This window comes from Ilyonectria robusta, assembly GCF_021365365.1.
Source record: "Ilyonectria robusta strain PMI_751 chromosome Unknown BGZ61scaffold_58, whole genome shotgun sequence".
Classification (NCBI taxonomy): domain Eukaryota; kingdom Fungi; phylum Ascomycota; class Sordariomycetes; order Hypocreales; family Nectriaceae; genus Ilyonectria; species Ilyonectria robusta.
In genome coordinates this window covers 45,639-68,891 of record NW_025764492.1, presented here as the reverse complement: position 1 = coordinate 68,891, position 23,253 = coordinate 45,639, and the positions used below count along the sequence as shown (strand labels likewise).

Here is a 23,253-nt window from a genome sequence, read left to right as displayed (position 1 = left end):
GGAACGCTACTTCCTTGCAGCAGGTGAATCAGCGTACACCGGGGCCTTCGAGCGGAGAACCGGACCGATGCAATGCTATAACTGCCAGGAGCTCGGCCATAAGGCATTCTCGTGCAGCAAGAATCGGGTATGTGCAAGATGCGCCGCCGAAGGCCATCATCATAGTGAGTGCCAGACGCAGGTACCTAAGTGTGTACCCTGCGGTGGGCCGCATGAGTCGTTCAGTAGAAGCTGCCCGAAACTCTACCCTAAGCGGCATGAGTAAGATGTTTCAGGTATTCCAACTGAATGTGAGAAAACAGGACATGGTACACGAGAGCCTAATGAACGATAAGCAACTCCAAGATTTTGCAGTTATAGCGATCCAAGAACCACAAGCATGGAAGAGGGATGGCAAACTACTAACAGCCCCTATGGGGCACCTCAGATGGATTAAATTAGTCCCTACAATTTGGAGGGACGGCAGATGGGCGATCCGGAGTATGTTGTGGGTGAACAAGGATGTGGAAGCGGAGCAGATACCGATAGTGTCACCGGATATGACGGCAGCCATCATACATCTCCCTGAGCGGCTGGTCCTGGTAGTATCAACTTACGTACCAGGGGGGGATGCTCAGGCCCTGCAAGACACCTGCAACACTTTACGCCAGGTCATCACAGACACAAGAAGAAAAGCTGGCAGGCTTGTGGATGTGATGGTTGTCGGAGACTTCAACCGGCACGACCAGCTATGGGGAGGAGACGATGTTTCTTTAGTGAGACAGGGCGAAGCGGACCAGATCATTGACCTTATGAACGAGTTTGGCCTCACCAGCTTGCTCCCTAGAGGAACGAAGACGTGGAGTGGAGGAGACTTTGAAACAACGGTCGACTTGGTCCTGGCCTCGGAAGAGTTGACCGCCTCGACCGTCAAATGCGCAACACACGGGACGGAGCACGGCTCGGATCATCGGGCGATTAACACGGTCTTCGACATTTCGGTTCCCAACCCAAAACAGCAGGACCGACTTCTCCTGAAGAATGCGCCTTGGAAAGAAATCAACGCAAGAATAGCAAGCGCTCTGGAGAATACGCCGTCGGAAGGCACAGTACAGGAGAAGACTGACAGATTAATGTCGGTGGTTATGGAGGCGGTTCATTCCCTGACACCAAGAGCCAAGCCGTCGCCGTATGCTAAACGGTGGTGGACGACAGATCTGACGCAGCTTCGTCAAATATACACGTACTGGAGGAACCATGCTCGGGCCGAAAGGCGGGCAGGGCGAACCCGGACAGAACTGGAAAAGATGGCAAAAGGAGCCGCGAAACAGTATCATGACGCTATTAGGCAACAAAAGAAGAAGCATTGGAACGAGTTTCTGTCGGACAACAACAACAACATCTGGATGGCGGCTAAGTACTTGAAGTCTGGGGATGACACAGCATTCGGCAAAGTCCCACAGCTGGTTAGAACGGATGGATCAGCCACAACTAACCACCGGGAACAAGCTGAAGAGCTGCTGTCCCAGTTCTTTCCTCCCCTGCCGAACGACATTGAAGATGAAGGCCCTAGGCCTCAGAGAGCTCCTATAGTGATGCCCGAGATCACACTGGAGGAGGTGGAACGGCAACTATTCGCAGCAAAGTCTTGGAAGGCGCCTGGGGAAGATGGACTACCAGTGATTGTGTGGAAACAGGTGTGGCCAGCGGTCAAGCATTGGGTAATGGCCATTTTCTGGGCATCTTTGGAGGAGGCAACGCTGCCTGACCAGTGGAGGCATGCAAAGATCATACCGCTTAAAAAGTCCGATAAAGAGGACTACACGATGGCAAGAGCCTGGCGGCCAATCTCACTGCTCGCCACCCTCGGCAAGGTTTTGGAATCGGTGGTGGCTGAAAGGATCTCACATGCTGTGGAAGCGTATGGTTTGCTCCCGACGAACCACTTTGGGGCCCGCAAACAGCGATCGGCGGAACAAGCGCTTCTGCTTTTGCAGGAACAGATCTACATCGCTTGGCGACGTCGACTTGTTGTAAGCCTCGTCAGTTTCGACCTTAAAGGAGCCTACAATGGAGTATGTAAGGAAAGACTGCTCCAGAGGATGAAAGCACGTGGTATCCCGGAGAAGCTACTTCGATGGGTAGAGGCATTTTGCTCAAATCGTACGGCAACAATTCAAATCAACGGCGAGTCGTCAGAGGTTCGAGAATTACCGCAAGCTGGCCTTCCACAAGGCTCTCCACTGTCTCCGATCCTGTTTCTTCTCTTCAATGCGGATTTGGTACAGCGGCGAATTGACAGCAACAGAGGGGCGATCGCATTCGTGGACGATTTCACAGCCTGGATCTCAGGTCCAACAGCACAGAGTAACCGCAAGAAAGTCGAATCAATCATCAAGGACGCGTTGGACTGGGAGAGTAGGAGCGGTGCGACGTTTGAGGCGAACAAGACGGCAATCATACACTTCACCCGGAAGGACTACAAGTCCGACTCCGAGGCGTTCACAATCAAAGGACGGGTAGTCCAACCGAAACACCATGTCAAGATTCTGGGAGTCATTATAGATGCTAGGCTCAAGTACAAGGAACATATCGCAAGGGCAGCTTCCAAGGGATTAGTGGCAGCAATGGAACTGAAGAGGTTGAGGGGCCTGTCGCCAGCAACAGCAAGACAACTGTTCACATCCACTGTAGCCCCGGTGGTGGACTACGCTTCAAATGTGTGGATGCATAGGTTCGTAGACAGACTCATGGGACCGATCAATAGGGTTCAGAAAGCAGGAGCACAGGCAATCATTGGGACGTTTAGTACTGTGGCGACAAGCGTGGCAGAAGCAGAGGCCCATATTGCTCCAGCACAGCAATGGTTTTGGAAGAGGGCGATCAAGATGTGGACGGATATCCACACATTGCCCGACACCAACCCCCTTCGCAGGTTGACCTCTCGCATACGAAGATTCAGAACGTCATACCGATCACCACTCTACCAGGTGGCGACAACACTCAGGGATGTCCCAATGGAGCAGCTGGAAACCATCCAACCGCTCACACTGGCGCCGTGGGAAGAACGAGTAAAAGTCATCACTGACGAAGTAGCAACAAGAGAGGCGGAAGTAGGCTGGGCCATACGCATCGCGGTGAGCAGCTCCGCTCGGAACGGTGTGGTAGGTGGTGGATCAGTCCAGATGTCAGCGTCGGTGCAAGGTGGGCCAAAGCTCGAGACTTTCTCGTTTACTCTTGGTATGAGAACAGAACAGAACCCATAGAGTGGAGAGCTTGCAGCAATGGCGTATGCCCTGAGGCCAACCATACCGAAGTTTCGATACCGCAGCGTCGCACTGATCACGAGCAATAAAGCTGCTGCGCTCGCAGTCAGACAACCCCGTCAGCAGTCGGGTCAAGAGTATATGCGCTGCATCTACGATTCGTTGAAAGAGCTCCGGGAGGATAGAAACGTGCTTAGGGTCCTGTGGCTAGCCTGTAGCGGCGAGAACAAGCTCCTGAAGATTGCCAAGAATGAGGCTCGGAAGGCAACACAGCGGGGAGCTATCCCTCAGAAGCAGTTCCCTAGCATGCAATCAACAACACTCAGCGTTGCGCGATCGAAAGTTGACGTCAATAGGACGCTCCCGGAAAAAGTTGGAAGACACTCTAAGCGAGTCGACGCAGCACTGCCAGGCAAACACACGAAACAACTCTATGACCAGCTATTATGGAAGGAAGCAAGTGTGCTTGCTCAGCTGAGAACAGGCATAGCGAGGTTGAATTCATACCTCTTTCATATCAAAGCGGTACCATCGGACAGATGCGACTGTGGGCAAGCAAGAGAGACAGTTGAGCACTTCCTCGTCCGATGCCGGAAATGGACAGCATACCGTACGGAGATGCTTCAATGCACGAATACCTGGAGAGGTAACATCTCTTTCTATCTTAGAGGGAAGTCGTCTTCTGACGACCAAAAATGGACACCAAACTTGGAAGCTGTTCGAGCGACGATCCAGTTTGCATTGGCCACGGGCCGCCTGGATGCAAGCTAACTTGGGAGATGAGCTTGAACGCAGATTCTCCCCCCCTCCTCCCCCCACTAACTTCCTATTTCCCACCTAACTCTAACTTTCACCCCGTGCCATAAGCAGCGGACGCCGCTTCAGTCGCCGTAGATAGGACACTGAACACTTGAGGAATAGCCTTCAAGCTAGTTCGCCAATAACACTACCAAACTACGGGACAGTGTTACTAATAATATAAACAATACGTATATTGGCAATATGGACCCCTCGCAATATTATTATATTATCAAGGGGTGCATATTATATTACCCAATATGAACATGGCCGATATTGCATTGTATTGCCAAGAATCCAATATATTGGCAGTGTGACAATATATCCCATATATTACACGTGACCTTCATTATTCAACTGCCGCAGCGAAAATATCGTCACCTTAAAAATCCCGTATCCTAAACCATGACTTCAAGTATTCTAATGCTTTAATTATATCACTCCCAAGTCGATTTCGACGATCTGTAATAGTTATCTTTGCCCCAGAGAAGAGTCGTTCAGGCTCGGCAGATATTAGAGGAATTGACAGTATATCTATGGCCATTTTGCTCAGGTTAGGATAGTTTTTTTACTATATCTCCTCTAGCTACCATACAAGGGCGCTTATAAACCTATAAACCTATTCAGACTTACAATAATACTTATACTTATCTGTAATAAGCGCTAGTTGTAGATGCTTATTTCTCTAATTCAAGAACTCGTTCGTCGTCATCGACAGGACCTCAGATAGAGGAAGATGCAGTTCCACAAGTTTATATTCATCCCACAGTATCTCCATCAACTTCTTTAACGACTCAGCCCACTCCTTCTTCCAGTTCTCGTATATATAGTGCCATTTATGCGAAGGGTGCAGCACAATCGCAGCAACATAGGCAGGCGATTCGTCAGTAAGGCGATAGTACTTGTCTATTTTCGCCCATCCCGAGTTATACATCGGTGCTATAATCCGGTCGTCGATATATGCCTCCTTCCCTGCTTCGAATTGTGCTAATACGAAGTCTATAGCCAAGAGGATATTGTCGAGGGCTGCAAACGATAACTTAAGAGCCTTAGTAGTTATTTTAAGCTTCTCTAAAAAGGACTTGATCTTCTTAAGGATGATCCAGTCCTCCGAAGAGAGCTCGTCTCTAGCGCAATCTGCTTCCGCCTATTTGTTAAAATACCTGCTGATTGCGTCCCTAAGATACAAGGCCGCTTGTAGTATAATATACCACGAACTCCACCTTGTGTTGTTATCTCGCGCAAGCTTACGGTTATAGCTAATAGCCATAAACTTCTGGTAATGCTGAACACTTTGTTGGATGAAAACGACAAAGTTATGAAGCTTGCTAAGAGGACCCTTTTGCCGCTATACCTCGATCTCCTTTAGCGTCATAATATATATACCAGGATCGTCGTGTTCGAGCTTCTTATTGTCGGTAACGAAGAGGAAAGCTTTGGCGGCGAGGTTGATGATGTGACCTTAGCAGCGAAGGCGGTGAGATCTGGGGTCGTATTGAATATCAAATCGGCGCAGAAGGCCTGTGAATGTTAGGGCAAATCCGAAGAAATAGTACGTCGTACTGACCAAGAGAAAGATATCTTATTATTGTATTGTTATTGCCTGTATTGTCCATCACGAAATATCTAAGTTTTGAAGCAAACCCCCAATTATCGACTACTTCTAAAACTGCCGCTGCAAGGTGAGAACTATCGTGCTCACTGTCGATATCTTTCAAGGCCAAGATATAGTATTCCAGCTGACCGTCTTCCGTAACATAGTAAGCGACTATTCCTAAGATGGCCAAAGAGTTGGGAGAAGTCCAAAGGTTGCAGCTGATATGAATCCTTAACTTTGCCGACTGTATGCGCTGCTTGACCTTCTCCTTCTGGCCTTTATACTGCCGCATAATCTATTTCTTGATAGTCTCGTGTGTATCTGGAAGCCAAGTATCGATATCGGTATTGAGGCAAGCCAAGAGTGCTCGGAACTCTGGGCATTCTACAAGCCGAAATAGGAGAGAACAGGCTGTAATAAACCTTATGTATAATACTTCGAGCTGGTCAGGGTCGATCGAGTCTCCGGATTAATTATTGAGCCGATAGCGTTTTCGGGGGTTTTCATCGGCCGTAAAACGAGCTTGTTCGAGAATAGTTCGTATATTTATGACTTTAGCTGTTCGGGAGGCGCCTTTTGGGAGGCTATAACCATCAGGAAGAGGATCTGTAAGGTGCTTGGCTGGAGCGGCAGTTCCACCAGAACAGGAATATGTTTTGTTATAATGCTTATAGCGCTACTCTTCTTTTCCGGTCCGTCGATTATAGTATCTTATCTCTATCTCCTCGTCTGGTATATAGGAGAAGACCCATGATGTTCTTGGCTTGGCCAAGGAGGTTCTAGAGACTATGCGAGGTCGCGACAATTGGCAATTAGAGGTTTGGCTCTCGTCTGGGTTATATAATTGCTAACTGGAGAGCTCTAAAAAGTCATCTGATATTGACGACCCTCTTTATTGCAACATTTAAATAAAAGGCAGGCGTTGTTAAGGCATGGAGGTTGTTAGTAGTCCTCTGTAAAATGACAGAAAAGGGGTCTCGAAGGGCTGCCCGTGAACGATACTCTACCCTGTAGACTATGAATTTATACTTTTACTACGCGTTTTCTTGCCCCTGACGTAAAACAATAAACCAGTTACGCGTTTTCTTCGCACGCGTCCCCACATATCGACGTTAATTATCAATAAAACAAGTGCAATTTGCCCGAAGATCCGCCAACCAATACAGACGATATATTGCCAATATGGATAACCTTATATTATATTGTTACAATATCACAACCTGCGTATTATATTGGTACAATATCAGAAAACGCATATTGTATTGTATGTATTGCAATATATTGTTTTATTATCATATTATTAGCAATACTGCTACGGGAATCCACAGCCAGAGACAGAACAGGCAAGGAAGCATAAGCAAGAAGCAGATGCAGAATGGGCTTAAGGGGGCAAGGACTCAATTTGAGCAACGCATGACACAGTATGGGCTTAGGGAAATAAGGACACAGGTAAGGCAAGGGAGGACACAGTATTGGCTTAAGGAGACCAGGACACAATTTGAGCAATGCACATGTATATTAGTATCAGTGCCCTTTCGGTTTAAGCCGCCGGGCGTTAATAAATTGAATGAATGAATGAATGAGTGTACAAATTGTCAAGAGGTCAAAGATGTGTGTATTGTATGATTCTCCCTAGCTAGCTAGGCGAGGGAATTGGAGCCTGTATGAGGTCCCGGCTGCCTGAGGCCACAGCCGCCGTAGGCGGTCGTGGGCTTCCTTCAACACAAATCAATACCAAATCAATATCAGCCTGTATTATTTCAAAACAAAACAAAACAGTGGTCAATTTTGTTTTGTTTTGCTTTGTTCGGAGCGCTGGATGCAACTGCGGCGAAGGACAGCAGACAGTAGCCCACATCCTGTTTCAATGCAGGAAGCACACCGCACTTCGAAACAAGGAGTTGGGCCAATTCCCAGGGCATCGAAGCCTTATTGAGCGAGCGCAGAGTAGCAGCAAAGGTCGTCAAGTTCATGGAACAAACCCAGATCCTTGGCCAGTTCGCGGGCTAGCTCGAGGCTGTCAGCAACACCAACGCCGTCCGGCGATAACTTCATCCCGGTCACTCAATCGTCCCTGCGAGATGAGATTGTGGTTAGGTCTTTGGACCTAGGCTAAGAGACTTTCTGCGTGATTCTTAGTCACCTCTAGCTGTCAGAACTTTTGGTATGTAGAGGGAAGGTAAGGAAAGAAGGAAGAAATTACCGAATTTCACGTGAGGGGTTGTACCATTAGCAATAAGGGGTTATATGAATAGCACGACTCGTATTAAAATACGAGCAGTCCTCCATACAGTAGGCCCTCTGTTTCGATCCGATTTTCCCAATCCAGAGCTGTCCAAGGGCTGCTTGTGGTGCCTTGATGGCATGATTTGGTTCCACTCAATATGGTCGAATAAAGTTGAGACTCGATGCTGCACAGGCTGCACTCACCGAGAGGTCGACCACGTTGTTTTCGTCTGTCGTTTGAGAAGACAAGGAAACTATGTGCCGAGCCGCGTCGATTCCCAACCCGCACAAAAGCTTGACAGCTTGGAAGTCGTCTAGATGCTCATGATCCGTCGTTGATCCTATGGGTTTCCTCCGCTAGAACGTGCTCCCGGAACCATGGCAAGTACACCTTATCGGTCCACGAAGTAAGCTGCCTTAGTCCCGCTACAGTCTGGTATAGTTCCTTGATGCTCTGCGTACTGCCAAACTGACGTTCCGTCCAGAAAATGGTCTTAGCGCCTTCGCGCGTCGACAGCACAAACAGTCAACGGTGACCTTGGACAATGACTCCTGGAATGAAAGGCAATCGAGATAAGGCCTCATCTGCCTGCTTCTCCTGCTCTTTAGTGGGTACTGTGTCGCTCGGCTCCCGCAGCGATGAAAGAACTGCTGAGCGGATGAACCCCCACTGAGCCGCGTGCCAGACACCCATTTGTACTTCAGCCGTGTTCAACGCCGGAGCTGGTCCCTTAGTCTCAATGCTCAGGACGATTGGGCGTAACTGCAGTCGCTCGAAGTCGGTGTGGTTGACAGTAAGGGTCAATGTCCTTCGACAGAGTGCTTCGAGAGCTTGTAGAGATTGAGGGTCTTCCTGAGGCAGGTCGGCATAGAGGCAAAAGTCAACCATCTTAGATCCAATGGATCTCGGAAGCCAGTTCCTATGTGGCCGAGCAGTGGTGCTATTAAGCGAGGTTAGTATTGCATTCATGTCCATGCTTCAGCAAGGGACTTACCAGGTCGCAAAGTTGAAGAGGCCTCCTTTGGTTCGCCCAGGCTCCCTAAAAATTGCCTCCATCAGCCGATGGTGTACCTCGGCGTTCCAGCCCGCTTCCTCGTGCCCGAGTTGACGACAGTCTTTCGCCCACTCGTACACCAATGCAACCTCTTGAGGCGACGGAATGCGGCCTGGAAGGTTTTCAAACTCGCTGGAACTCTTGAAAGAGTACCTCCAAGGTCGGGGATCTAGGCCTTGTAACATCGAGCTTCCTAGAATTTCATCCCGCCGATTGTCGGGGAGGAACTCGAGACTACTGCCGATTTCGTCTAGAGTAGACAAGAGAAGGCCAGCTTCGAGGTTCGGCGCGGCTTCAATTTTGAGTTCACGAATCTCGAGGCCTGTTTCATCGAGACGAAGGCCCATTATTTGTTTCTTCAGCGGCGATGACGAGCGGGGGCGATAGGACGAGGCACTGGAACCCGAGACGGACGACACCCTAGACGGGCTACGGCTAGGTGCGCTCTCATTATGAGGACGAGCTTGAGGCGTTAAGTCGGGGTCGGTCGCTGGATCCGGTCTTCGTAGTCGCTTTCGAGTTGGCGTTTGGTCCATATCGAGTACCGTTGCTGGAGGACTCGGCTCCTGCAATGCCTTGCGTTTATTTGTCGTTTTCGCTTGCCATGGAGGACAATTAAAAGAATCAGGCAAGGTTTCGATCCAAGCAGAAATCCTCCGAGTATCGGTCATGGCTCGTTATGCCATGCCGGGTGCTAAAAGCTGGGAGTCGGCGATTCGCGATGGTATAATGACGATGTGCGTTATTGTGGTTTGTTTAGATGGCGAACCCCTCTTTTGGCGAGGCAACGGTGTGGCCGTTGATGCCTCAGGCCACATACATCAACGCAGTCTGCAACATACCCTAGAGGCGTCCAATGACAATAAAGAGCTTTGAGGGGCAGCCACGTGATATCACATGACTTCCTAAATAGCACGACACCTCTACTTCGACGCTCCAGTCTAGGGTAGCCGCTGCGCTAAACCCGATTGAATTAAATGTGAGCCAAGACTTTTCAGTGGGTCAACGCCTTTCCTATTTGGAATTTATCTGAGCCAAGACTTTCCTTATGTCAGCGATCAACTTGTCAAACTTCAATCCGTTAAATATTCCAAACCACGATAACTTATTCCAGAAAGCTTCCCCTGAAAAAATTTTCCCCTCCCTGCAGCTGTTAGTGGTTTGCTAGTGGAGGGGCATTTTTCAGGCCACCCGACCACGCTTTTGCCTTCAACGCGAGATGGAGAGCCGTTACACTCAAAATTGGAGTTGTGAAGTCCTGCGATGATGCTTAGAAACGGTTTACCAGGTAACGTCATTTCTTCGCACGTGACTTAGGCTATCTCCCTCTAGGGTAGGTCGGTTATCGAAGTTCAACGTGCGATGCACATCCCAGACAGGCACTTTAATAAATAAATGACGAGTTTCCCTCTCCAGGGGACTTTAGCGGCCACACAGCCGCCCGGACGGAAAATACATATATATGCATAGATACATATTCTTACTCTTACCCCCTACTACTGTACCAAGGGTGCACTGTATTTTGACCAAATACACACAAACTGCCCCGTGCACGCTGCTGTGTCCTCCCCGTATTTCGTCAAAATACACACGTCTTTCGACCGTGCAAGTGGGAAGCTGACCTTTACCATTTCCGCTGAGTTCAACAAGGGTGGTACAGACCGTTGAGTTGCCCAAAGGTCGTCGATATTATAGTCCGCACAATGACATACAAGCGGCAAGTTTGATGTTCGACGCGGTAATGAGATAGGCTGAGCATGGCCCCTCGCCGACGGACTAATGGTGCTTCACTCCCTGTTTTTGGTAGTTGCCAAATTGTATATTAGATGGGTACTTATGACATGCTATGAAAAGCCGGGCGTCTGGGTTTTGGATGAACCTGCTGCTTATGCGCATGTCACATGATGACGCATATATTTCGCGTGCTCAGAACTGGAACTCGTCGCATTTGCAGCGTGTCATTTAGGCAGACTTAACAAATTCTACCATTCATACTAACACCCCCCAACCTAGCCAATGAATTCGTTATAGGATTACCTCGCACACCCTGAATCATACGACCCTTAGTCAACTTGCATACTATCATGTGTCTCCTGACTTATAGTAAGCTTGGTGATTGGGCTCAGGCATCTCGCTGCAGTTCATCTGACATGCGTTTGGTAAGCCAGCTTATTAATCTGTTCTCTGCAAGCCCTGTGATTCCGTAAGATTCTACAGTCTTCTTTCATTTATGCGGCGAGTGAAAAATAATATGAATATAAAAGCCTCTTGACCTTCCTCCCTCCCTGACTGGAAACTTTTACTTCGATTTTCCTCAGTATCTGGTTTATTTGCTATCAAGCCTAAAGAAGCAGTGTTCTTTTGCGCATTCCCTTAGGGACCTTCTGGACCTTCTGGTAGGTCGCTTGCTCAAACTATCCCGTTCTCATTTGACGCCGCTTCTAATATACTCTAGAAAATTATGGCACGGGGAAATATGGCACAGGAACGCGAGGAGATACTGGCCTACGTTGATCTTGCCGATATCGAGCGCTCCGGTGATGGATATGAAGCCATGAAGAGAAATCCGAGAAAGTCATGGAACGAGAAGGATAACTCCGATACCTTAGAGGAGCTTGAGCAGTGCTTTGGCTGGCAGGCACCGACCACTCTTATCCCGGCGTTTTCTCACCCTACTGACCTTTTTCGGCGGGCTGCTAAACGTGGTAAATCAAACGTGGACTTCCTTGTTGTTAACATCCACGGTCTCCGGTTTTGGCGTCCTGAGACTCTTGAAGAGAAGTTTGGATATAGGTTTGATGATTCTTTTGAGTTCGGCGTCCCTGTTATCTGGAGCGGCGTGATTTCTGTCGACCGTATACAGTGCGACAATGGTTCTATCAGTATTCTGACCTCGCTTTCAAATTCGGTCACTTCCGAATAGACGAAAAGGGCTTCAGATATGGAGAACTGACAAGGAAATTTGGTTGGGCGTCATGCGAGACATAAAATACTACGTCACCCCTTGCACTTTAGAGCGGTGGTGCAAAGGGTACAACCAGCCGAAGGCTGAGAGTCGTGGGCCAAGCAATTATCAACAACCATTACATTATTTACGCACTGGAGCAATTTTGTAACATTTCTCCTTGTCGCGAGCAGAACCACCTAGAATTACCCAGAACCGTGGTCTGTCTTGTAGGGATTCCGTGTAAGAATTTGTCGTCTCCGAAGCTGCTGATCCCTCATCTTCATCTTCATACCATCCGGGGGAGACGCGTAAATCAGGTGAATGTGATCAAATGGGGCATCCAACATCAAGCCCTCGAGCGTTTTCACACGAGAGACAGCCACGTAGCTTAACCCAGTCTGGAAATCCCGGCAGGAGAGATCGGTAACGATCATACCTTCTGCGATGCTTTGTGACTTGTGAACGGTAATAGCGTAGCATACGATCCATGCCAGTAGCTGTGAACCAATCTGATGGGGCTATGGGAGCGACAGTATCCTCGTCAGAATCCGCGAACCAGTCCTGCGGCCTGATGGCTATACTATCCCTGTCAGCATCTGCGATCAATTCGATGGAGTTTTTAACAGCGACTGCATCCTTGCAGGATGAACCGCGATCCTAATTCAACAAGCTACCCTATAGACATTCCACCCGTTGTCGTAAACTTCTTTCCGCAAGAGAGATAGCACGGCCTTCACAATGTGCGTCGTCCAGGGTACAGTCGCCTGAGCGGTCAATTACAGTCATGGACTACACCTAAGCTTGGGTGGTCTCGTCGCGTAAAATAAACTGCTCTCGCCTCCATCCAAACCACTTCGCCATTCTCTTACCCATGGCTCGTAACATAACAGGATCAATCTTGGGAACAGGGTGAGGTTTATGAAAGACAATCTTGCCCTCCCCGTCAAGTTTCTTAAACGACACTGGCGACCCGCCGTTATTCCTCGCAGTGAATCCCGCATCTACCATAGCGTGAACGAACCTATCCCATAACACGTCCTTCACAACGTCGTCTTTCTCAGGGAACATCAAGAGAAATATGTCCAACGATTGCTTCGTCACTTTAATGGCGGTAGCTTCGAATACTGCGGTAGGTTCCGTTTGTGCACCTGGAGCGCTGTCATGTACCGGCGTAATATCGCCGACAGAGTGTTTTTGTTTACCTCTTGTTTTTGTCTTTTCTGGGCGCGGGGCAATCGTTGTGGTCGCTGAACGGCTTTCGGCCCCGTCAAAGAAATTGGTTGCGGGTTGTGGGCTATCAGATTTCTGGATAGCAGCGAGAATTGCATCTTCTTCTCGCTGCTTGTCTTGCAGATACTGTTCACTCAGATTTGCCGAAACGACTTCAAGAAGGCTATCGACCTCTGCCGGACCGAAAGCCGAGTCTTCAAAGTCTTTCCTGATTGCTCTTCTTATCGACTCCCAGAACTTCTCCAGAGCCGCGCGGAGCTCCTGGGACTGCGCAAGCCAGACAGAAGTCTTTGGACCTGTCGGTGTCTTTGCAAGATAGAAGTCCTTGAAAAGTGACATCCCGATGCCTTGGGGGTCGCCGAAATCTTCCACGTTACTACTCCTGGATCGTAGCCATCTCCAGACGTGTCTGTCTTCTGTCTCTTTGACCTCCTTAAACGTTCTCGCTGCATTCTGCGGTCTGTGGAAACGGACAGCCATGATCATTTCATGGCAAGTCGCGAGATCCGAGAGCAGCTGGTAGATGACCTCATCCAGTCTAGCCCTCTCAGACGGGTTATTAGACATGTGCTCCTGCAGCATTGCGAAGAGCATGGAGTGATCAAACGTCCTTTGGTCGTCGGGCTTCGCGAGTAACTGGACCAGACACCAATAAAGGCGGTCATTAGCGAGGCACTCCTGTGTGTTGGCAGACTTCTTTCGGCGGAGGACGCCAATTGCATTGGGTTGTTTCGCGCCAGGCTCAAAGATCCAGTGTTCCTGAAGCCCTGGAACGTACGGCAAGAGTTCCCGAAGGCAGCTGGCTCTGTATATGGCCTGATTGACAAGGAGAAGCTCCAGGGCTCCGAGAGCTCGGTTGTAGGAGACCGGCAAGGTGGCGCCAGGATATGTGCTGTCGCGAAATCTCTCTCGAGCCGCGTCGACATGTCTGCACTCCATTTCAATCCAGCGCCACCAATGGTGACTCCGCACCTCGGAGCGGATGCGTTGCGTAACCATCGCACCTTTCTGGGTATCTGAGGCCTTCTTAAAGATCTCGGTTGCAAACATGATCTTCAGATGCCGCCGTATGTATGTGGCATCGCACTGCAAGTACCAGAGATGATCTCCCGTTGCATCTAGTCGAGTCTTGGCGAGCGAGACCAGGTATTTACTGTCAAATTCCGGCGGTGGTGAGAAGGCTTGGTTTGTGTATGGAGACCAGGACTCCACCACTCCTGTCTCTCTAAACGCCGCGTTGCTAATGAGATTTATCCACTTGTCGATTCGAGGGGGTTGCGAGTTGTCGACACCATCAAGGATCTTCGCCACGATGCTGCAGAGAACTTCCATGAGGTATGCCTGCGCTTCAAGAACCAACATTGCCCGGGGGAACCCAAGGGTATCAGCTCGATGGGCTGCCTTTTCTTCCCAGTCCACCAGTGACCCATATCTTTTTCCATACATAACAACAGATTTCGCCGAGAAGTCGACGTCAAAGTATCCAGCTGCCCAACTGAGAGTGAGTTGCCCGCTATCGAACGCTGCCCAATGCTGAGGAGAATAGGCTGTCCTATAGTGCAATAAAGCAAAAACGAAACGCAGGATTAGTCTTCAGGACTTCCACGTTCAGCCAGGGCAAAAGGAGTTGGCGTCTCCGCTCCTGGCTCCTCGCATGTGTGATAAGCCTCTCGCGAAGGTAGGTGTATCGCGGGATAAGCCACTGCTTCTCTTCGAGGTCCGGAGCCGCCTTCTTCAACAAAGCCTCGCGCTTTGCTTGGCTTCGCTTTTTCCACCGACTCAGCAAGACATCAGCAAAGACATTCAGACGTTCTGTCAATGCGCCCCTCAGATCGTGAATCTGCTTCACGGTCGAGAGCACCCTGCGCTCCGCGTCTGCGTCGGAAAGCCTGCGGCGATACGAAAGACCGGAGCCATACTGTTCCTCAACGGTGTAGAACCCGTGTTGGCAGTCGACACACTCGCATGGCGGGTGACCTATGGCTTCTTTAACGCTCTCGACAGTTGCGGTATACACAGGATCTGATGATCCATCATCCTCCATGAGAGTGAAAGGAGTCATTTCTTGCGTTTCGTTGCACTGGGTTTGAGAGAGGATAAAGTCTTTGATTAGAATCCTTTCCGAAGTCCGGGGGAGAATGCTGGCGTTGTAGAGCGCGAGTATTTTGCAAGTCAAGGAATTCGCATTCTATTCTCAATTTAAATTGGGGAAGCTTATGTAAGGGATTTCCCGGTGATCTGCCGGATCTGGTGATCCGCCGGATCACCGCCACTTCGCACACTCAACATCAATCGACAATTACTCAACAACCATGGCGCCGATTGATGAGGCCCTTGATTTCCTGAAATCGTCGGAATCAGTTAATTATGCTGAGACTGCACGGCGTTTCAATTGCGACGAGACGACCTTGCGACGCCGACATCAAGGCAAACAGCGGTCAAGACGAGATGCCGACAGTTTGTATAAGTCACGTCTGTCAAAACAACAAGAACGGGATCTTATCGCTTATATTCATAAGCTTTCATCGCGTGGCATTCCCCCTACCTTACCTATGATAAAGAACTTCGCCCAGGATATCGCCAAAATCGAGGTCGGAAAGGACTGGCCGTACAGCTTCGTTCGACGCAATCGTGATGAGTTAGGTTGTACATGGTTCGACGGGTTGGACATCGCGCGAAAGAGAGCCGATAATGCCTCTAGGTATAGGGCTTATTTTGAGCTTGTAAGCCAATGCACGAAGCTTCCCTTTCACAACTGACAGTGGAAGATCCGCACAAAAATCGAGAAATACAACATCCTACCCTGCAACACGTATAACGCGGATGAGAAAGGATTTCTCTTGGGTGTGATCAATCGAACGAAGAGAGTATTTTCCATTAACGTCAAAAAGCAAGGCAAATTGCTCGGTGCGTCGCAAGATGGTAATCGATCTTGGATTACGTTCCTGGCGTGCATCAGCCAGGACATGACATCGCTGCCCCCATTCCTCATCTATCAAGGCAAACCAGGACAAGTCCAGGACTCTTGGCTCAATGAATTTGACCCAGAACATCAATCAGCCTTCTTTACCACCTCAGAAACGGGGTGGACAAATCACGAGCTTGGAAAAGAGTGGCTCGTCGGTGTTTTCGATCGCTTTACTAAGGCAAAAGCTCGAAACGGTCGTGATTATCGCCTTCTCATTACCGACGGCCACTCTAGCCATGTTAATATGGACTTTCTGGAGTGGTGTGACCAGCACCGGATTATCGTTGCGGTGTTTCCCCCCCATTCCACGCATCGGCTGCAACCCTTGGACGTGTCGCTATTCAGCCCCCTTTCGACCGCATACTCAAATCAGCTTATCCAGTGGACAGCAAAAACACAAGGCCTTATTGGCCTATCGAAACGTGAGTTCTGGACTTTATTTTGGAACGCATTTGAGACTTCCTTCTCTTCCGAGAACATTGCGAGTGGGTGGAAACGGACTGGTCTCCTGCCTTTTGACCCAGAAGTGGTCCTATCGCAGATCACTGAGAAAAAAGATGATGATTCGAATACGGGTAGCGACTCGGCAGAATCACTAGCCCTTCAGCAACCTACGGCCCGAGATTTACGCCGACTTATTGACAAAGTAGTCGACAAATCCTCTATCGATGCTGACCGCAACAGCCGAAAGCTGAAGAACACCCTCGAAAGCCTGCAATCTGAGGTTGAACTGCTTCGATATGAGAATCAAGGACTCCGCGAGACAATTAGCCAAGAAAAGAAGCGCAGACAGCGCGGTAAAGCTCTGAAAGATCTGCTCTTTGATCGTACAGATCCAAATTCAGCTCAGGTGTTTAGCCCAGCAAAAGTCGCTCAAGCCCGCCTAAAGAAAGCGGCGATGGACGCCCAAAAGAAAGAGGAGGTTCTGCAGAAGGAATCGCAAAAGGCTCAGCGACAGCAGAAGGCGGCGGAGCAAAAAGCTCTCGCTCTGGAGAAGAGGAGGCAACGAGAGGCGGAAATAGAGAGAAAACGGCAGGTAAGGGAGGCCAGGCAGCAAGAGAAGGAGACCAATCGACAGATTCGACAAGAACTTAAGCGTCGCAATCTGGAAATGGCACATGAAATGCAACATGAACGACGGGTGGCTTCTGAAGGCCGCGAGAAGAGTCCGGACGTTCGAGACGAGATAATCGTCGCTCTTCCACTCATACCAGAGCCGCCGGTAGCATCACAGGCCCTAGATCTACCAAAAGACAACCGAAAAGGGAAGGCAGCGACCACTCCAATCCGTACCGCTCGTCCGAAAAGACCCTGTCTAGCTGTTGAGAGTGATCGGGAGATGGTAGTCGCATTTCGGGGTACCGGGCGGCCGCAGCGGAATAGCAAGCGACCACGATGGCTTGATGACTGCGAAATAGACTGAGACATATCTTATAGTTGCATTTTCATTATGTGTTTAATTTTGGAAGATTTGGGACTGCGGCTGTGGAGCTATTATAGATTGATGTCTGGAATGCAAGTAGGTGTAAGTCCGGCGAATCACCAGATCCGGCAGATCACCGGGAAATCCCTTAATGTGACCGCATGTTCTCACCAAACCCTTGCTTATGACAGCCAATCGTATCCCTGCCCCAATTTCTCAATTTGCGTCAGGAAGCATACTGACTACCCTACATCATCGATCACGGCGACCGTATTGTGGCGAGTGGGATTTTTTCTGCGAACCTCTGTTGTGCTTTTGTGAATTCTTAGCTTCGCCATTATATTAGGAATAAGTATAGTTGTTTGTTGATGTAGGAAGTTGACGTTATTTCCTGGAGGAAGGAAAAGGTTGGGTTGAAGATCAGTCAGGTAGTGAAAGGAAGATAAATTTTCATCAGAGATGTCTCCAATTATGCCAACTCCTTTTATCTCGCTGTCTTGACTACTTGCTGCTCTGCTCTGCTTTCCCACCCCCTGAACCGGTTTGCCTATCATGATCCTTACACATTCCTTGTCTGGTCATCACAGTCTCGTCTGCCCTCCAATCAACCAGCGAGCTATCCGCCACTTCAAACTCAAAAGAAGCAACTTAGCAACCGGCTCCAAGGATCTCCGACACTTCATACTCCTGGATTCATTTCCTGTCGGAGCAATTAAAGCGCAAGCAAACAAACATGAAAGCACAACCAATGGCTTATCAAAGAATTGACTCTCTTCCTCTTTCCTCTGTGAATCTAACCCCTATTCCTGGTATACTCTCTTTGGTGCAGCAATCTGAGCAATGCCTCCCCTTTCCGTTTCTCTCGAAGAGCAGAGAAAGCGTCGACGAGAGCAGGCCAGACTTCGCCGCGGAAATGCTCTCCATGAAAGGCGGATGCAACACCTCCGAGACAGCACCCGGGACCCTCATATCCGATTAGTCCACGCCCCCGATCACCTCGACCGAGACTCAGCTGAGAGTCTTACCTTGACCCGACGAACTCCTCACAATCGGACAATTCCCGTTTCCGTTACAGAGTAAGTACCCACACGACAAAGCACGCGACGAGGCAGTCATCCGCGAGCAAGAACACGACCTCCACGACAACGACCGAAGCACCAGAGTCCAAGAGCACACGCGGCAGGAAGGGGCCAGCAGCCCGATGCGGGGGTCCCTCACGGACGAAGGTCAAGCACTGCATCATCATAGCTGTCATAACTGCCGAAATAACAATCTTCCATCCTCTATTGCAAGAGCCTATTTTGGCCCAATCTATCGTTTTTTCCCCCTGTGCTGTAAGGCACATCAACTCAGCCCGAGTGACCGAACCTGCGGAGACATTCTCGAAATATCCAGGCCGGTTGGTAAGAGGAAACACTTGAACTGATCTACCCTTTGCCCAATTATCAACATCTGGGAGCATCCCCTCCTCGACGTCTTCGGGGGCATCTTTCTTCATCGTCATATTCATTTCGTATTTCTCTATAGGACTATCTAACTCGTTTATCGCAGTCTCTTTGTGGCGCAAAGGGCTTTGGTCGCAGGTTCCCTGACTGGGCGAACCGGCAACTTCTCGAAACGGTCATCCTCAGCATGAATCCAGTAACTGTAGAAACTACTGGCGCAAACAATTTCATCCGTGGGAATCAAATTACCGCTACAATCGGTGAGATTACATGGAGAAAAGCCACATCGAAGTTTCCTCAATCTCACCAACTTCGCAGCATAGGCCAGATTTATCGCTCGCTGCAGCCTGATGACTGTGACAGTTGGGCCCTCGACCATTTTCCTGCCTTTCACTTGATAATCGACTAGAACAATGAACCTCTGCGCTGCCTGGGCACGGGCAGTTAATTCCAGGATGAAGATGCGGCCACCCTTTTTCCATCCCGAGCTTTTGGAGAACCCACCAAAAATGGCAGGAAAATGGCGACGTCCAGGCTGCGTTTGAACAGGATATGTGAATGTTGTGACGTAATCCTTCCACACGGTTGAGCAAAGGCTGAACCCGTCATTATTGGGGTTCACGTCCGCAGCCTGCACCTGTCTGATGAAGCAAACGGGCTCTGGCTCAGCGTCCGTAACAAAAGTTGATGGAACCCAAAGGGGATTCGAGAATCTGATGCATTCGTTCTCTATATCCGACCGTAAGAAGGTTAATTCAGGGAACATAATAGGAAGTATTAGGGACTTCGACCATTTAGAGCGTTGGTCCCCTTCGGTCATTAAAACAGCGTTTGCGAGCGCCTGTTCGTTCGGATCTCTCCGGATCCTCAATGTCGCCTGGAGGCCTCGTGGTATCATCGTTGGATTAAAATCCACATAGCGAAAACGGGTGCTCTTTAGGTCCACTAGGTCCGGGTACTTGTGGAATTGGCTAGGTGACCTGGCTAGGCCATTAGGCGCGAATCCCGCCTCAGCTTCCGCAGAGCTCCACGCTAGAATGGAGGCATCCTCATCGACCTTGAGAATTTCCTCTTGTAGACGCCGGAATGCTCGCTCTCCCTCGCCGTAGAGCAATGGCATGTTGATGTCGAAAAGTCCGAGGAGCGAATACGCACGATCCTCGATTTTAGTGGTCTGTCGGTTTGCGGCCCAGGACATACGCCTCGCGATTCGAAACGGCCAGAACCTTGGGCCATCTCGGCCCACATCTCTGACGACCTTTCGGACATCTATGCCCGTAATTATTTCGATGACTTTATATAAGTCACTGGCGGTGCCACACTTCTTCCAATTCTGGTCAAAAAATACCAGACTCCGTGGGGCTAGGAGTTCTTGGAGGGTCCAGCCTCGAGTAAACCATCGAGATTCTTTGAAGGACTCGATGCATCCTGCTGCGGACAGGCCTCTGCCAAGTGGGTTGCCGCTATGAGTAGGGATAGATACGTCGTAGAGGTAGGCATAGCAGGTTCCAGAGCTCTCATACCACTGATACATCGAGTTAATGGCTTCTTGGAGTTCGGCACTGCTGGATTTATCGATACAGCAGGTGTCGGCCCATACATATTCATAACCATCTTTTAATGCCTGGCGACTGAAGTTGTAGATTTTGCGGAAGCCTTGCTTTTCCTGAATATGCCTCATTTCTGGTGCCACTTTGCCATGCTCAACTACTCTGCACATGTCCTGGTACGAGAGCTCATCCTGCTCCCAGCGGTGGGATAGTATCGCATACTCTGGAATATCGTCGCCGATAAAGTCTTCAAACTGAAGAGTCTCTGCTCTCAGGAGACGCATCGCGGCTCAGCCGTGAAGAGGGAAGTATGCATGAATGAATGAATGAAATTTATTCCGCCCGGGAGGACTAACCTCATAGGGCCAGGTGCGCTAGGCTATTTACAGTTCTAAGTTTATTGTTCGCATCTCCCAGAAGCCCAACATTCTTCCTCATCCACTTATCGGTCTTGCCTCGCTTGACTCTGTGTAACAGGCCTGCTTGAAGGCTGATTTCTCCAAGTGTTCAGCATCCTATCTACAGCAGCTGAAGCATGGTCTGCTAGTTTGAGGCTGTTTCGTGTTAGTAGAAGTATGCATGTGGCTGGGTGAGACCCGCCATTTAATCTGGAGTATTCCAAGGCTTATCCAAGCCCAAGGGCGGTCGGGGCTGGCAGAATGCAGCACCCACCTTTTTTGACCAATCCCGTGAGGATCACCTTATGGCAATGTGCCTAACCTCTGCTAATGTAGACCCTGGTCTATCACTGAGGACAGGAGAGGCAAACCCTACTGTACAATAACAAGGATGTTAGACTTCAAAACTTGGTGTAGCCAGGGATCAGGTAGCCCGAGCTTTGAAGCCTGATTCCTTGAAGCCAGGCGCAAATGCTGATTGGTTATGGTTTAGGGTTAGCCCCACTATGGGTTAAGGGTTAGCAACTAAACCATAGCCAATATGTGTAGGATGATTGGTAGGGACAGGGAAGTTCAACGAGTTCCTATCGTTGAACTGTATCTGTCGGAAAACTTGCGTGGCACTTCAGATGACTTGATTGTGTGTATTGTGTGTGTTCTCACCGTTGCCCCTATTGTGATCGCTTGAGTGTACGTCTGTCGACTAAAAGTGGGGTCCTGAGGTATCTGCCCCAATAGGCGGTCTCGACCCTGGAGGTCACCACATGACCACCCGATCAGATGCTTTGTACATGATCCAATCTAACACTTCTTTGAACCATTCATAGCCGCATTTGCCAAGACGCCAGACCCAGAGGGGCCAAACTCCGGACAGAGGGTTAGACGCCGGAAAGAAGTCAGACCCAAGGGTGGAGGCTGGACTTCAGAGCGAGGCGAGAGCCCAGAAAGGAGACCATACTCCGGGAGACGAGACCGCAGAAAGAGGACGAGACCCAGAAGAAGGCCACTCAAGAGGTGATAGGATCGTTCAGTACATGTAATTAATTGGGTGCTAAACTGGGCCCTTGGCTCAGCCACAGCAAGCAAGAGGGTACTATCGTACAAGACACATGTTGAGAAATGGGCCTCAAGGCCCGGGCTACCGCCAACCTCCATCGAGGCCTCGCCAATACCGTCCGCGGCCCTCCTCCAGGAGCTATGGTCCTGGAACAGCCGTGGTACAGTACAAGGACACATTTGGACGATGGCACAGAATCATGAGTGGGTCTCCTTTACGGAATCGTTCGGTAGGAGCACCTTGTTCCTGGGGCCGTATCCAGTAAACTAGGAAACACGGAGAATCACAACCACCAAAATTGTTAGACGGAAAGGGCTAATAGGGTAGTCTCAATAGGCCCGGAGTCCTAGCTAGCCGGTCTCAAGGTCCCGGATTCTTGGAATCCGGTCTCAGGACCGTTGTCCCGAGTATCTCAAAGACGTCATCACGGCCCTAGATAAATAGCTGATTTTCCACCTAGACAGATAGAGGGACAAGACATGTCCATCGCTAACTAAGCTGTTCTAACCAATCTATTCCGTTTGATAAAAATATCGTGTCCCAACCTGGTCATGGGCATCAATAAGCAATCATTCTGTCCATCCGCACGAAGCGGCAAGGTACCCGGCTCAATCAGCCCGAGCGCAAATTCTCCACTGTTCGGCCGACCTGGTACCAGAAGAAGCTGCGCCATCTGACCGACTAGGAATGAGCGCTCTCCTGAGCCGTCTTCCAGTGTCATAACGTTCGCACATTCCAAGTTGGCACCGAAGTCGGCTCCCCATTTCAAGGAAGGACAGTATCGAATGGGGAAGTCGATCACAGGGCCCAAGTAGTGCCAAGCACCCAGATCGACAGGGGACACAGCGTAAAGGAATACTCGAGGGCCCATACTGTGAACTCCGCCGGAGACGAGGCCGTAAAGACTTTTTTGTCCTCGGAGTTGATCGAGGGCAGGCCATTCCGATAGAAAGGGGTCTCGAAATCCCCATACCTCAACATCATCCGGTTCTCCGCTCAGGATCGAGTTCTCGTTGCTCTTATTCCATGTGTTGCCACCATCTCGGGAGACTGCCATGGGCAGGCCAACACAGTTCCGCTGGTACGGCAGCTTCCAAGAGATTGGAAGATGGCAAGCCGAGGAGTATATGTCACACTGAATGGATAGGATCAGGATGATGATGATGAAAGCTCTTGATTTCCTATCTAATGAAGGGCTAGGGATCGGTCTTATAGATGAAGATGAGGCGGCCTCCGGCAGCCTCCGGGCCCGAGGTCTGGAGGTCTGAGACCGGGGGACCCACCTGCCGGGGGTCTGAGACCCGGTCCGGACCG

General features: G+C 49.8%; 6 protein-coding genes across 6 annotated transcripts; 2 read left to right on the top strand and 4 right to left on the bottom strand.

Moving 5' to 3' along the window:
* Positions 1–7,189: 7,189 nt before the first annotated feature.
* On the top strand, positions 7,190–8,067 carry BGZ61DRAFT_467423 (uncharacterized protein). The gene is made up of 2 exons (XM_046247773.1): positions 7,190–7,774; positions 7,868–8,067. Exon 1 carries the CDS (start codon positions 7,305–7,307, stop codon positions 7,749–7,751), a length of 447 nt encoding a protein of 148 aa, XP_046094486.1. The 5' UTR covers positions 7,190–7,304; the 3' UTR covers positions 7,752–7,774; positions 7,868–8,067.
* On the bottom strand, positions 8,068–9,662 carry BGZ61DRAFT_405238 (uncharacterized protein). The gene is made up of 2 exons (XM_046243136.1): positions 8,862–9,662; positions 8,068–8,807 (listed from the first exon to the last, which is right to left on the bottom strand). Exons 1-2 carry the CDS (start codon positions 9,590–9,592, stop codon positions 8,393–8,395), a joined length of 1,146 nt encoding a protein of 381 aa, XP_046094485.1. The 5' UTR covers positions 9,593–9,662; the 3' UTR covers positions 8,068–8,392.
* A 1,565-nt stretch (positions 9,663–11,227) lies between these two features.
* On the top strand, positions 11,228–12,026 carry BGZ61DRAFT_467419 (uncharacterized protein). Its single transcript, XM_046247772.1, has one exon. The coding sequence runs from the start codon at positions 11,383–11,385 to the stop codon at positions 11,842–11,844; it is 462 nt and encodes a 153-aa protein (XP_046094484.1). The 5' UTR covers positions 11,228–11,382; the 3' UTR covers positions 11,845–12,026.
* Positions 12,027–12,663: 637 nt separating this feature from the next.
* BGZ61DRAFT_524155 (uncharacterized protein) lies at positions 12,664–15,255 on the bottom strand (the record flags this gene model as incomplete). The annotated part of the gene is made up of 2 exons (XM_046252628.1): positions 14,705–15,255; positions 12,664–14,631 (listed from the first exon to the last, which is right to left on the bottom strand). Exons 1-2 carry the CDS (start codon positions 15,158–15,160, stop codon positions 12,664–12,666), a joined length of 2,424 nt encoding a protein of 807 aa, XP_046094483.1. The 5' UTR covers positions 15,161–15,255.
* A 3,732-nt stretch (positions 15,256–18,987) lies between these two features.
* Positions 18,988–20,799, bottom strand: BGZ61DRAFT_467409 (heterokaryon incompatibility protein-domain-containing protein). The gene has a single exon (XM_046247771.1). The coding sequence runs from the start codon at positions 20,766–20,768 to the stop codon at positions 19,032–19,034; it is 1,737 nt and encodes a 578-aa protein (XP_046094482.1). The 5' UTR covers positions 20,769–20,799; the 3' UTR covers positions 18,988–19,031.
* Positions 20,800–22,076: 1,277 nt separating this feature from the next.
* BGZ61DRAFT_467407 (uncharacterized protein) lies at positions 22,077–23,102 on the bottom strand. Its single transcript, XM_046247770.1, has one exon. It carries the CDS (start codon positions 22,994–22,996, stop codon positions 22,433–22,435), a length of 564 nt encoding a protein of 187 aa, XP_046094481.1. The 5' UTR covers positions 22,997–23,102; the 3' UTR covers positions 22,077–22,432.
* Between the last annotated feature and the right edge of the window lie 151 nt (positions 23,103–23,253).

What these genes read in the sequence shown, in the direction of transcription:
- BGZ61DRAFT_467419 (XM_046247772.1), top strand. Translation starts at nt 11,383, where the DNA reads ATGGCACGGGGAAATATGGCACAGGAACGCGAGGAGATACTGGCCTAC.
- BGZ61DRAFT_467409 (XM_046247771.1), bottom strand. Translation starts at nt 20,768, where the DNA reads ATGCGTCTCCTGAGAGCAGAGACTCTTCAGTTTGAAGACTTTATCGGC.
- BGZ61DRAFT_405238 (XM_046243136.1), bottom strand. Translation starts at nt 9,592, where the DNA reads ATGACCGATACTCGGAGGATTTCTGCTTGGATCGAAACCTTGCCTGAT. An exon ending in CTCTTCAACTTTGCGACCTG is followed by an intron (nt 8,808 to 8,861) that starts GTAAGTCCCTTG and finishes CTCGCTTAATAG; the next exon opens with CACCACTGCTCGGCCACATA.
- BGZ61DRAFT_467423 (XM_046247773.1), top strand. Translation starts at nt 7,305, where the DNA reads ATGAGGTCCCGGCTGCCTGAGGCCACAGCCGCCGTAGGCGGTCGTGGG.
- BGZ61DRAFT_467407 (XM_046247770.1), bottom strand. Translation starts at nt 22,996, where the DNA reads ATGGCAGTCTCCCGAGATGGTGGCAACACATGGAATAAGAGCAACGAG.